This window comes from Drosophila montana, unplaced genomic scaffold (assembly GCF_035044405.1).
Source record: "Drosophila montana isolate Dmon_TW-CO22-7 unplaced genomic scaffold, ASM3504440v1 contig_1853_1, whole genome shotgun sequence".
In the NCBI taxonomy this organism is placed as follows: Eukaryota; Metazoa; Arthropoda; class Insecta; order Diptera; family Drosophilidae; genus Drosophila; species Drosophila montana.
The window spans coordinates 685,562-699,603 of record NW_026996772.1 but is presented as its reverse complement, the minus strand read 5'-3'; the positions used below and the strand labels follow the sequence as shown (position 1 = coordinate 699,603).

General features: G+C 43.8%; 1 protein-coding gene across 2 annotated transcripts; it reads left to right on the top strand.

Moving 5' to 3' along the window:
* Positions 1 to 4,629: 4,629 nt before the first annotated feature.
* Positions 4,630 to 13,975, top strand: w (white). Of its 2 annotated transcripts, none has more exons than XM_064700598.1 (6): positions 4,630 to 4,858; positions 10,685 to 10,970; positions 11,029 to 11,683; positions 12,555 to 12,870; positions 12,933 to 13,064; positions 13,154 to 13,975. In XM_064700598.1, exons 1-6 carry the CDS (start codon positions 4,787 to 4,789, stop codon positions 13,766 to 13,768), a joined length of 2,076 nt encoding a protein of 691 aa, XP_064556668.1. In that variant the 5' UTR covers positions 4,630 to 4,786; the 3' UTR covers positions 13,769 to 13,975. The 2 variants fall into 2 exon arrangements, with proteins under 2 accessions (XP_064556668.1, XP_064556667.1); XM_064700597.1 differs by having other exon boundaries at positions 4,631 to 4,858; positions 10,682 to 10,970.
* The last annotated feature ends 67 nt before the right edge of the window (positions 13,976 to 14,042 follow it).

Sequence of the window (14,042 nt, the reverse complement as noted above, 5' to 3'; positions counted from 1 at the left end):
AGACGGACGGACGGACAGACAGGCGGACATGGCTAGATCGACTCAGCTGTTGATGCTGATCAAGAATATATATACTTTATGGGGTCGGAGCTGCTTCCTTCTGCCTGTTACATACATTTGCACAAATACATAATACCCTTTTTACCCATTTTCAATGGGTTCAGGGTATAGAAATATATTGAAGAGGTTAGCAATAGCTAACATACATATATCTAGCAGATATTTTGAAAAGAAATGGGGAAAATATTTTTATACTTTTATTATTTTCATCCAATTTGTAATTCGCTCAACAACACAGGCTAATAAATGGTATTTGTAGGGAGAGGTCGCCGGTTCAAATCTCGCTGCGATTTTAAATATGATTAACATAGTCTTTAGAGCTTTACCTGACCTAGGACAGTTCTGTTTAAATGCTAAACATCTCTGAGCTAACTTCAAACTGAACTCAATTTATTTTCAACTTAGCTGCTTAACGATCTATTTGGGGATGGAGACAACTGCTTCCCTTGCAGCTACTCGATATTTGTTCCAACCATAAATACACACACATACATGCGTAAGTGTGTGTGTGTATGTGTGCAGATAGCCGACTTACACCCGATCCCCTTGCTTTGGAAACTTTTGGAGCACACCAGCCGCCCCTGCTTAACCAAGTTGGGCCCAGCAACTAACTAACTAACTATGAATCTAGCCCATGAAGCATTCCTCTTTAAAACTTCTCAAAGTTTAGCACAAGCCAAGCGCCATACGCAGCCACCCCCCCCCCCCCCACACACACACCACCCGCTCCTTACACCCAAAACCTGGCTCAAAACCCGTCTCCAATTCCCATTCGCCCGACCCGCGTGATCCGCCCGCCACCCGGTGAGGAACATACTTTTCGGGCAAGGCAAGTGGCAGCGCTGATTTACTTGGCAATTACAGCCAGTTGAGTGGCTGCTTGACGGGGGGCGGGGTGGGGGGCGTACATACGCTTACAGATGAAGGCTCGGCGTGTGGGCGTGGCGGCGCTCGTTCAATGCAATGAACTAGAAAGCTGTCTGATTAGCGTGGCGCTTGGCATAAAGTTAGCACAAGGCACACCAAAAGTTGCCACACACACACACACACAAACAGGCACACACACACACACGTGCGCAGATTTATTGAAGCCGCTGTCCGCGTCAATAATTTGCATGGGCTAACGCGCTTGCGGGACGGGGGACGGGCGCGGGGCAGCGTCAACGTCAACGCGGGGACAAACTCAGCTGCAAACAACTCTCCCAACTTGATTTCTAGAGTCAATGGCCGCTCTACCTGCCTGTGTGTGTGTGTGTGTGTGTGTGTGTGTGCGTGTGTGTGTCTCTCTCTATGTATGTGTGTGTGTGTGTGTGTGTGCGTAGGAGAGAGTGTAAAAGCGTGTTAGCAAAACTTTCAACGTTTTTGCTCGAGTTACTTCTTTACACTTTTTGCTTTTACACTGCAAGTTGCAAGGCACAAACAACGACGCCGGCGCCAACGACGACGTCGACGTCGACGCCGACGCCGACGTCAACGTCCACGCCAGCAGAGTGACAATAAATTGTTAAGTGTAAAAAGTTTATAGCATTTGAGTGAGTAAATGATGGCATCCGACTGGGGCTGGGTACTGGCAGCAGAGCTTAGCAAAAGTTCTAGAGAGATTTTGTGTGTTGGCCCCTAAAGCGGCAACTTGCAACTCGCAACGGCAGCGGCAGCGGCAACGGCGCCACATGCTGCAAATTTGTGACACTTTAAAGCAGCTGCAGCAACAACAACAACGACGACGACGTTGAGTGCAACAACAGCCACAAGTGCTGCTACTTATGAGCTTTGAGTTAGTTTTGTGTAAAAGTCGTTTCGAGTTTGAGTTTAGCTCAAAGCGATCAAAGAAAGAAGCCCTAGAGGTGCCACAACAACAACGAGAAGAAAAGTACACACACACACACAGAGAGAGAGAGAGAGAGAGACACGCTTGAGGGCATGGCACAACGCCCACAAACGAGTCCAGCGGGCAACTTTAGGAATATCTAAAAAGAAGACCTCACAATTGAAAAAAAACCATGGAAAAACATAAAGAGTACACTCGACTACCACATACCCAGCAAACAGTTGTCTGGGCAGAAACGAGCAGGGGAATACGATTTTTCATGAAGTTATCCCAACTAAATAATTTAACGTTCATATATGTATAAAATACCTCGATCAGATTTATATAAGTGTATATATATACAGACAGGTATGTAAATTTGGACTTACCCCCAAAAAATTTACACAGGAAGGCGCCAGATTTTCCATAAAGTAACATCACTGAAAGAACAAAAGAAGTAAAAGTAAAAAAACTGGATAAAATTCAGAGAAAGAAAGAGAGAGAGAAAGAGAGGGAGAGAAGGAAAAAGAAGGAGAGAGAGAGAATGACATTCGAAGAGAATACATCTGAGTTAGACTATGAACAGATATTACATTTTTTAGATTGGCAACTCAACTTGTAAGGCTTACTTGAATTCATGAGAATCGAGGAGGAGGACTTTATTTTATAGGCGGTTTATTAAAATTGCACCGCAGCGGAAAGTAAATCAGGTCCTGTTTGGTATAGGCGATCGTACAACAATATGTACATACATACATTCATTCATACATACATACATGCATACATACATACATACATACATACATACATACATACACACATACATACATACATTCATACATTCATACATACATACATACATACATACATACATAGATACATACATACATACATACATACATACATACATACATACATACATTCATAGATTCATACATTCATACATTCATACATTCATACATTCATACATTCATACATTCATACATTCATACATACATACATTCATACATACATACATACATATATACATACATACATACATACATATATACACACATACATACATACATACATACACACACACATACATACATACACACCTACATATATACACACACACATACATACATACACACATACATACATACACACCTACATACATACACACATACAGCGACAGCCAGACCGAGAATCCTAAGTCGAAAAACTTACCGCTCGGATACTTTCGACCCCGTGGCCTTTCGAACGCAGAGAGTAGAGCCTCCCAAATGGCAAATCAATTAACAGGTGCCTGTTATGAAAGCATGGAAACCCGACGCCACCATGTACTAGGGGAACGAAAACTGCATCCAAACCTGAAGGAGAAACCAGCGAGCCCGAGGTAGACCCGAGGTAAACCCAACTATGCCATAGAACAACTATGGTATCAAAGGGCCAGAAAGCTGCTAAAGAAGTCCATACGAGAAAGCAAGCGAGAATGCTTCATTGAACTGTTGGAATGAGCCGAATATGATCCTTGGGGCAAGGTATATAAAACCGTCGTCGAAAGGCTCTACGCCGGCACGCAAACGCAGCCTTCTGATCTAAGGGAGCTTAATTTGATTGTGGAAACGCCATTCCCAATCAGACCCGACGTACCTCCTATCTGGCCACAGATGTTTCGGGAGCTACTTAAAGCGATTCGGTCCCGACAAAATAAAAAAATTTTCCATACAAAAACTTAATTTTCGACCGATCGTTCCTATGGCAGCTATATGATATAGTTGTCCGATCTTAATAGGATTTTGCATATATATGGGGAGCGTAGTAAAACTAGTAAATACCGAGTTTAGTCAAGATAACTTTATAAACAAAAATGTTTTTCATACAAGAACCTACTTTTCGACCGGTCGTTCCTATGGCAGCTATATGATATAGTGGTCTGATCCAGCTGGTTTTGACATATGAACTGCGTGCAACAGAAAGAGGAAGTTCTGCAAAGTTTCATAAAGATAGCTTTAAAACTGAGAGACTAGTTCGCATAGAAACAGACAGACGGACAGACGGACATGGCTATATGAACTCGGCTGTTGATACTGATCAAGAATAGATATACTTTATGGGGTCGGAGATGTCTCCTTCTATGCGTTACACATTTCACGACAAAATTATAATACCCTCTGCAAGGGTATAAAAACACATACGTACAAGTTACCTAGAGCATTTAATTTGATTAAATGAAACTTGAAATAATAAACGAAAGTTTTATATTTTATTTATTAGCCTAGTCATGCCAAACGTAGTTAAAGCATTTTGATGCATTCTTATTCGATAAGTATCGATCAAGCAGTGGCAAATCGTGGTCGATAACAACGCCAATCGATAGAAAATGTGAGCACGCTTCAAGAGAAAAAGAAGAAGCAATCCCAACAGCAACAAGAATTGTGCAAACGCAAGGGCTGATAAGCGGCGAGCGGGGTGAGGGAGTATGAAAGCGGAGACGAACCGTTGGGCAGCAGTTGAGCAGCGAGTCGCCGCTCTTTAATCAGCATGCAAATAGACGAGACATTTGTTGCTGCTCTTGTTGTTGTTGTTGTTGCTGTTTATCTGTTTGCACTCATCAAATTTCACTCATCGCCACCGCAAGCAGCGCGTCGCTGGCGTCGCTGGCGTCGTCAGCGTCAATGGCCGCCGTCGCCGCCAGCCGCCGTTCAGCCGCTCAGTCGCGCAGTCGTTGAACGTCAGTTGCGTATTGTCCGCGCATTCGTCACGAAGCAAAGAGTGTAGCAAAGGAACCGAAAAATCACAAATTATATCGAAAAGAGAGAAAGCAACAAAAAAAAATAATTAGTAATTACACGATTTTGTTTGTTTTTTGTTTTGTGTGCGTGCGTGCGTGTATGAGTGTGTGTGTACGTGCTGCATGAGCCAAGCTACGAAATGGGCCAAGAGGATCAGGAGCTATTGATACGCGGCGGCAGCAAGCATCCCTCCGCCGAGCAGTTGCACAGCGTAAGTCGACAACGAAAAGCGTTGCATGCTTCTAGGAGGCGGCAGCGTGAGAACCAAACGCGGCCACAAAGTTGTTTTAGCCAACACAAGCCACCCCCCCCCCTCTGTCCGCACCGTACCAAACACCTACATACCATATTAACCGCAACCGCATTGCATCAGCAAAATCGGGCAAGATTTAGCTATGACACAGACTATCGAAATGATCGCACACACACACACACACACACACACAGAGGAACACACACACATATGGACAGTGGCACGCATTATGTGATTCAAATGTTGCAATACAAGTAATTGGATCCAGAGGCAACATGAATAATAACAACTATAGAACCATCTATAGTCGCAAGTTGGCATAGAAAAGAAACAGTGTCGGGTTTTGTTTCCATATGTAACAAAGGGGTGTTACATACACACACACATACAAAAAACAATACATTAAACAATAAAATGAATTCTGAACAAATGCTGAATAATATCCTGACTCATCATGTGGCTTTATCATGTATACTCGGAATGCAGGCGAGCAAGATGACAATTCTTCTTCAAGTTCTTAAATTATACAATGCTTTTTTTTCATCTTAACCTAACTGTACAGTATGGGACATTAGATAGTTACCGTTAACTTCAAATGTTACTATTGTTTTCCCGTTGGGGAAGATCGATAGGGAATAATATCGATAGTTATGTATATACGGGCGGGACTGTTATCTTAGTAGGTTGCTCCACATGGGGACTTTAAGATCCCCTGCCAGCGTTTGTGAATGGATCTACTAAGCAGCCTCAATAGTTACTCTGAGAATCTTAGCTTGGAGGATGCTAAGCTTGCTGCTGTTCCAAAACTCGTACTCACATATCACCCCGGTTCACGAAGGCAAGGCATTCGATCGAACTAGAGTTGAACCACTGAGTGGTTCAAATCCAAATTAATTTTGGAAGTTTGCGTGCATTGTTATAATTAATTTAAGTTGGCAAGCGATCCGGTTTATGCTACAAATAAATAACAACATTTTGAAGACCATAAAAAGGTTCTTCCTAATGAATAAAAAAAATAATTTGCTGATAAACAATAATTCGATTGATCGGTTCGCATCCGGAATTCCATTTTTCTTTTCTATCGAACCTTAAACCAAATCAGAAGCCCCAACAAACCCGGTTGACAAGCCAAGCATCGAAGCAAGACATTTGTTCGTATCATGAGCTGAACCACTGACTGGTTCAAACCCAAATTATTCTGGAAGTTTGCCTGCTGTTGATGTACTTAGGTTTCGTTAAGAGTATCTGCGCACAGTGTCACATAACAATTCGTTGGAGTAGTCGTAGCTGTAGCATATGACCGAGCTGTGTGTATGTATCTGTATCTTGTATCTTAATATATGTGTATCTGTATCTTGACTTTATGCTTGTTAACGCGTTAACTTGTTGTCATTGTCTAGGCTTCATTCTGTTCGCATTCTTTCCGCTTCATGTTTATTGTTGCTTTTTTATTTTACTTTTTTATTGATATTGTTTAATCCGCTCTTATCTAGGTCATTATTTGACTGTCCATTCAACGTATCTATATCAGCAGCTGTATCTGTATCTGTATCTGTATCTGCATCTGCATCTGCATCTGTATTTGTATCTGTATCTGTTACTTGACAAGTGTCGCTATCTTAACCTGTCTGTGTTTATTCGAGTGTTAGTACTTGACTTGGCAGGCTTATAAGATTTGAGACCAGGCATGCAAACAGTATAAATCTGAATAAGAATCTTGCAGCTATTCCAAGAGAACCTCTGGAAGTCTGTTATTGTCTAAAGGGCACTGCTCTTAATCAAATATATGCTCACTGAATAGTTTACTCAAAACTAGCTGAATGTCAAACCAAGTCAAGACATTTTAAAGAGGAATTTCTTTTGAATAACTTCATGTAGTTCAAAAACATTTTATGGATTTCGTTATGTTCGAGTTTATGGAAAAATATGATTTAGGTCATATTTTCGTAAATTAAAATAAATTTGTTAAGAAAAATGAAGGAAAAACAAGAAAGTCATATATATATATATATTTCAGTTATTTGTTAATTTGGGACGTCTATTACCTAAAATCAAATGGAGTTCTGGTTAGTTTCTTAAACCTCTCTTTTGTATATTCTACAATTTGAGAGGAGTTCTTGTTTTTTCTGAAACCTCTATTTCGTAGAATCTACTACTCGAATAGATTTCAGTTTTTTTTTTAAGCTACAGATCTGCGAACCCAAACTTTATATATTTTTCAATATTTTAAGTAACGAATTTATTTACTATTTTCCTGTTCTACTAAAAACATTGCCAGTCGGGAGTGCCCGAGTAGGGGATACCCTCAACCTTCTTCTTCTTTTAAATGCGATCTGCATATACCATTCTAGAAGCTACATGTCAAGTTTGGTGACTAGCTCTTAAAACCTAAGAATTTGTTAAGAAAAAACAATATTTCGATATCGACTTTTATCGATTGATGGCAAACGAGGTAAGTTATCGATAATCGGAAACAAGCGCGTACTGAGCGGGCAGTAGAAGGAGATAAGTTTCTAGGTTTCTAGCACTTATAGACGACGCGTTAATATATGCGGACAAACAGACTGACAGATGGACGACGAAACGCACGGACAGATAAACAGGCATGGCTAGATCGGCTCGGCTATTGATGCTGATCAAGATACACTTTATGGGATCGGAGATGCTTCCTTCTGCCTGCTACATACATAGAAATAGGGTTCAAGTTATTTATGCTCTTCTGCCAGATCCTCCTCGCAGGTTATTGAAACCCAACGATTAGGTTGGGTTCTACTTTTAGGGCTGGTGGAACTGAGCTACATGTCCAGCCCGGCACTGAAGATTTGCCCAGCTCACCCTACTCACCAACCGCCCCCCTTCTTCCAGCTCCTCACACTTCGTTGTTTTGTTGTTTGACCCACGCGTGGGGCTTCCATGGAGTGAAACCAAAGCTGCACGCCCACAACGTCCGTTGCGGTCGTTGTCTTCCCTTCCATTCCCTTGGCAACCAGCCCCTCATCCACACCAACAGCTAGTCGAGCGTTGCTTCAGGGGTTTCCATGGCCTGCGAGCAGGGCGTAAATAGCGGGTGTGTGTGGGCGCGGGTTGGGGCTAATTGGCGCCGCGTCAATCTGATGGCCGCACTATGGAAAGCGTTTGCGTTTCACCTGGCGCAATCATCAAAATGTGGCATAAATAGTCATCAAAATTAAGCAAAAGCGAGCGAGTGTGTACATGTGTGTATATGTGTGTGTTCGGTGTGTGTGTGTGTGTGTGTGTATGTGTGTGTGTGTGTATGTGTTGCCCTAAAGAGTCGGACATTCATTCCATGCAAGAAATGTCGCGCTGGCTATTAATAATCCGGCTCGTTCGAGTCCCGTCCGTTGATCTCTGCTGCTGCTTCTTCTTCTGCTCCTGCGGCGGCTGCTTCTTCTTCTTCTCCTGCTGCTCCTGCTGTTGCTCCTGCTGCTGCTGCCCGCCGTTTGTCTGCTGCATTTCAATTTTGCTTGAGAAATTGGAGACGGCGACGTCGAGGTAGACGCGAAAAATTTAATATCCGTTACATGTGGCAGCCAACAGTGGGTGGCATGTGCTGCGGTGTGTGTGTGTGTGTGTGTGTGTGTGTGAGAGAGAGAGAGAGTGTGTGTGTGCCCAAGCAAAATTGTTTTCACAACAAATGAGGCCGAAAAATGTTATTAAAAAGTTTTTCCTGTATTTATTTGCCTGTGTTGTGTTCTTTGTTGTTGTTGTTGTTGTTGTTGTTTTCATCTTCCTTGGCGTTTCTTAAGTGTGTGTTGCCGTATTGTGTGTTGCCGTATTATCTGTTGCCTGTCTGCTGCGCCGAGCTGAGCCGTTGGACTGCGCCAGAGCTTTAGCTCTTAGGCCCCCGGCTTGTATTTCACAATTTCATATTTATTTAATTTCACGTACTTGCTTTTTTTTACTTTTTTATTTCCTTTTATTTGGCTTAACTTTGCGTTTTTTAGCTGCCTGGCAACGCCGTTGGCGTTACGGGTTTCGGCCGCCAGATGTCGCTAGGCGAACTAACTGCCTTAACTAAGTAGATAACGGCATATCATTTAAGCATCTCAAATGCCCGCTAATGATATGCGAATGGCAGGCAAACAAATTATAAAGTCTGGCAACTTTGTGAGTAAATCATTCAACTGTTAATTGAAATGCAGCAGCAGAAAAGTCCCGCGATTCAAGAACCAATCTAAAAGAACTTAAGACTTGGCCGAAAAAAAGTCCTTGATAGTGTAGAACTTTCGTTGATATTGCTAATTTGATCAAGTTATATGTACGATTTATTATTATATATTTTATTTATTTATTTACTTATTTATGTGAAGTTGCCATATGTGTCCACTTTTGCTTAGAGTTCCATGTTTAGGTATAAACGGATGACTTTGTTAGTTAGATTATATACACTTTCATGTTGGGGCTCTCGAGAATTTGTCTATTCGAGTTACATTTTAAAAGCTCTATTTAAGCAATTCACTGAATATATACTATATACAATATATACTTTATATACAATACATACTATACATACTATATATGTATACTATATATATATTTTTTAATATAATATATATACTATATCTACAATATACACTTTATAGACTATCAACAAGATGGATGTGGCAAGGCTTGAACGTTTTTCAAGTTTGTAAATTCAGAAGTTTTTAAGACTTAATACTTATAAATTAATTATATTATTATTTAGAAATATTACATATCTACTTTCAAACTTAATTAAAGCTTGTTAGCTGATAAGATTAAAGCATTTTTAATTTAAACAAGCCTCAGCTTGCAGCACGCCTTGCAACATGTTTTCTTATGCGAATTTGAGCTAAATCTAAAAATACTTATAATCTATCAGATCTGATTATATAAAAAAGTAAAGTAAAGTTTGTATCCTAGTTCAGCCACTTCTTGTAATTTTCCCTTGTGGGCTGTATTTTCTTAGGAACTAGTTTGGCTAAGGGTGCGATTCAGAGTGTGTTTAGTCTATATAAATTTGTAAGAAGCCATCATAAAATAGGTACCAATGCAAAAAAGAATCGTTTAGGAGCCGTGATTACTTTTGCAAACAACCAGAAATATGCCTAGGAATATGCTCAGTTGAAATTGAGTTTGCAAATGTGTTCCACTTGGCGCTTTCCGTCCCAGCTAGCTGCTGGGCTCGTAAAAATGTTGAATGTAGGCAAAATAAATGCGCAATGTATGCTAAATAAATTACGAAATGCTCAATTTGCTCAATTACTTGACGCTGAGACACTCGAAACACTCAGACGAGCAGCGAAGCATTCAAATGGATTCAGTGCACTCGGAAAATAAATATAAAAAAAAAAAAGAAAAGGAAAGGGCAGAACATTTGAAGACAAAACTTTCGCACTTTCACTTGGCACTCGGCGCGTCACCTTCCAAATGGCGTGCCGGGATTGACCCAGACCCCAAAACCGAAACCCAGATCAAGCGGCTGCGCCGGGCAATCGCCCACCAGGACTGCGTCCTAATTTGCACATTCGAAATGGCCGCGACTTGGGTTTTTGGTTGGGGCGCCGAATAATGTTTTGGGCATTTTTATGAGACTTAAACAGTTTGCCGCGGAAAAAGGTCGTAAGTAGGCGACGCGGATTAGCACGCGACCCGACCCGACCCCTCCCCCAGCCCTCCCCCAGCCCTTGCCAGTGTTGGGCATTCGCGCGAAATTGAAAAGTTTTGAAAACCTTTTTCGGCTGCCAACCAAACTCAAACTCAAAACTCATTCACATAAACCAACCGTATCTCGCACAGCAGGGGGAGCAGGCGGCGGCGGCGGCGGCGGCGGCAGGCACAGCCGTGGGGCCCACAGCGCAGAGCTGCATTAGCCAAAGCTTTGGCCAGGCCAAGAACTATGGCACCTTGAGCGGCGCCGATGATGCACAGCTGCCAGAGACGCTCACCTATGCGTGGCACAATGTGGACATATTCGGTGCAGTGCATCAGCCGGGCTCCGGCTGGCGCCAGCTGGTGAATCGAACGCGTGGACTCTTCTGCAACGAGCGGCATATTCCGGCGCCACGCAAGCATCTGCTCAAGAATGGTATTCAGTATCCCAATGCCAATCGCCCAATCTCTAATCGTGTTCTTCCATTCGACAGTCTGTGGCGTGGCCTATCCGGGCGAGTTGCTGGCTGTGATGGGCAGCTCCGGGGCCGGCAAGACCACGCTGCTGAATGCTCTCGCCTTCCGGACACCGCAAGGCGTGCAGGTGTCGCCGTCGAGCGTGCGCCTGCTCAATGGCCAGCCGGTGGATGCCAAGGAGATGCAGGCACGCTGCGCCTACGTGCAGCAGGATGATCTGTTCATTGGCTCCCTAACGGCACGGGAGCATCTCATCTTCCAGGCGATGGTGCGCATGCCGCGCCAGCTAACCTATCGCCAGCGTGTGGCGCGCGTCGACCAGGTCATCCAGGAGCTGTCGCTGACCAAGTGCCAGCACACGATCATTGGTGTGCCCGGACGCGTCAAGGGGCTGTCGGGCGGGGAGCGGAAGCGTCTGGCGTTCGCCTCGGAGGCGCTCACCGATCCGCCGCTGCTCATTTGCGATGAGCCGACCTCCGGTCTGGACTCTTTTACCGCGCACAGCGTCGTCCAGGTGCTAAAGAAGCTGTCGCAGAAGGGCAAAACCGTCATACTGACCATACATCAGCCCTCCTCGGAGCTGTTCGAGCTGTTCGACAAGATACTCCTCATCGCCGAGGGACGCGTCGCCTTCCTGGGCACACCCAGCGAGGCAGTCGACTTCTTCTCCTAGTAAGTATTCGCCTAAGGTTTAAGACTTCCTCTGTATCGGAGAAGAAGCTCACACAAGCTACTCAAGTTCCGAGTCCTCTATAGATGAGCTTAGCCACTAACTTACAACATATAGACTGGACAACTAGTAAGAGAGCATTGAGAGCACTGAGAGTAAGTCAAAGCAGTTTCCTGTAGTGGGAGCAGCATTAGAAAAAAGACAGCGATGCCGTTCTATCGCACAAATCAAATGTATTTCTTACTCTCTTGCTTTCTGAGCAAGTAAGCGAGTCTCGGACGCGAACAAAAACGAAGGCGACTTTGGACCAGAAGTCTACAAAATGCATGACCTAACGCGTCTGTACTAGTTGTCCAGTGTTTATGTTGTATGGTTAGTGGCTTAGCTCACGGCAGGACGAGCAACCTAGCTCGAATCCAGTTGTAAATTTAGTATTTACCCAGTCGAAGACCAATTTCTTGAGCTGTATCTTTGGGATCATCTCAAAAAAGAAATTCAAACATGTAATCGATATTTTTGATGATATATGCATCGGATATCGATATCGATTTTTAAAGTGCAACAACAAGTTTCACTTTATATAAATCCGAGATATCGATCTTTCAACTCTTAATGCTGAACAGGAATTTATGTACTGCATATTAGATTGGAGTTCGGTGCCGATTGTAGGATATTAATTGATTGCTTCGCTCCATTCTGCCGTGAACAGGAATTTATATACTCCGATTGTAAACTACATTATGCGTTGATTGCTTCGCTCCATTCGCCAACTTTTCCGTGAACAGGAATTCATGTACTCCATATTAGAACGCAGTTCGGTGTCGATTGTAGGCTACATCTATTGATTGCTTCGCTCCATTCTTTTTCCCGCAGTGTGGGCGCCCAGTGTCCGACCAACTATAATCCGGCCGACTTCTATGTGCAGGTGCTGGCCATTGTGCCAGGTCGCGAGGTGGAGTCGCGCGAGCGCATTGCCAAGATTTGCGATAACTTTGCCATTAGCAAAGTGGCGCGGGATATGGAACAGCTGTTGGCTGCCAAGGCGCAGACGCAGCCGCTGGAGCAGCCCGAGAACGGGTATACCTACAAGGCCACGTGGTTTATGCAGTTCCGTGCCGTGCTCTGGCGTTCCTGGCTATCCGTGCTGAAGGAGCCGCTGCTGGTCAAAGTGCGACTCATACAGACCACGGTGAGTTCCCCTCCATGCGCAGCTCCATTTAAACCATTTAATCTGTGCATTATCCATTCCAGATGGTAGCCGTGCTCATTGGGCTCATCTTTCTGGGCCAACAACTGACGCAGGTGGGCGTGATGAACATCAACGGCGCCATATTTCTCTTCCTGACCAACATGACCTTCCAGAATGTGTTTGCCACCATCAATGTGAGTGCAGCAGCTGGAGCTGTAGCTGGACTTGACTACGTCTAATCCAAGAGCGACTAAAACTGTCTATTGTTCTTCGTCTGCTGCAGGTTTTTACGTCGGAGCTGCCGGTTTTTATGCGCGAGGCGCGCAGTCGCCTTTACCGCTGCGACACCTACTTTCTGGGCAAGACCATAGCCGAGCTGCCGCTCTTTCTGACCGTGCCGCTCGTCTTTACGGCAATTGCGTACCCGATGATTGGCTTGCGGCCGGGAGCGCTGCACTTTTTCAACTGCCTGGCGCTGGTCACACTGGTGGCCAATGTGTCCACCTCGTTTGGCTACTTGATATCCTGCGCCAGCTCCTCGACATCGATGGCATTGTCGGTGGGCCCACCGGTCATAATACCATTCTTGCTTTTTGGTGGTTTCTTCCTCAACTCGGGCTCGGTGCCCGTTTACCTGAAATGGTTGTCCTATCTATCCTGGTTTCGTTATGCCAACGAGGGCCTGCTTATCAATCAATGGGCCGATGTGGAGCCCGGCGAAATTAGTTGCACCTCCTCGAACACAACGTGCCCCGGCTCCGGCAAGGTTATACTGGAAACGCTGAACTTCTCCGCCGAAGATTTGCCGCTCGATTATGTGGGATTGGCCCTGCTGATTGTTGGCTTTCGCGGGTTTGCCTATCTGGCGCTGCGATTGCGTGCCAGGCGCAAGGAGTAATCCTTATATATGCATACATATATTTTTATATACATATGTATATAAAAATTTTTTTTTTATAATATACATATATTAATTTTTTTTACCACAAAACTGCTAATAAAAACTATATTTACTGTTAGTAGGCCTGGCATTTAAAATTAAACCTTTTTTATGTACACAACCCAACTAAAATTCTGTTATTAAAAACTCAGTCTACACATATAATTGTATAAATTTGAAACGCGCGCTTTTATTTACTCACCAGCGAGGCTCAACTCACCATTGAATTGCG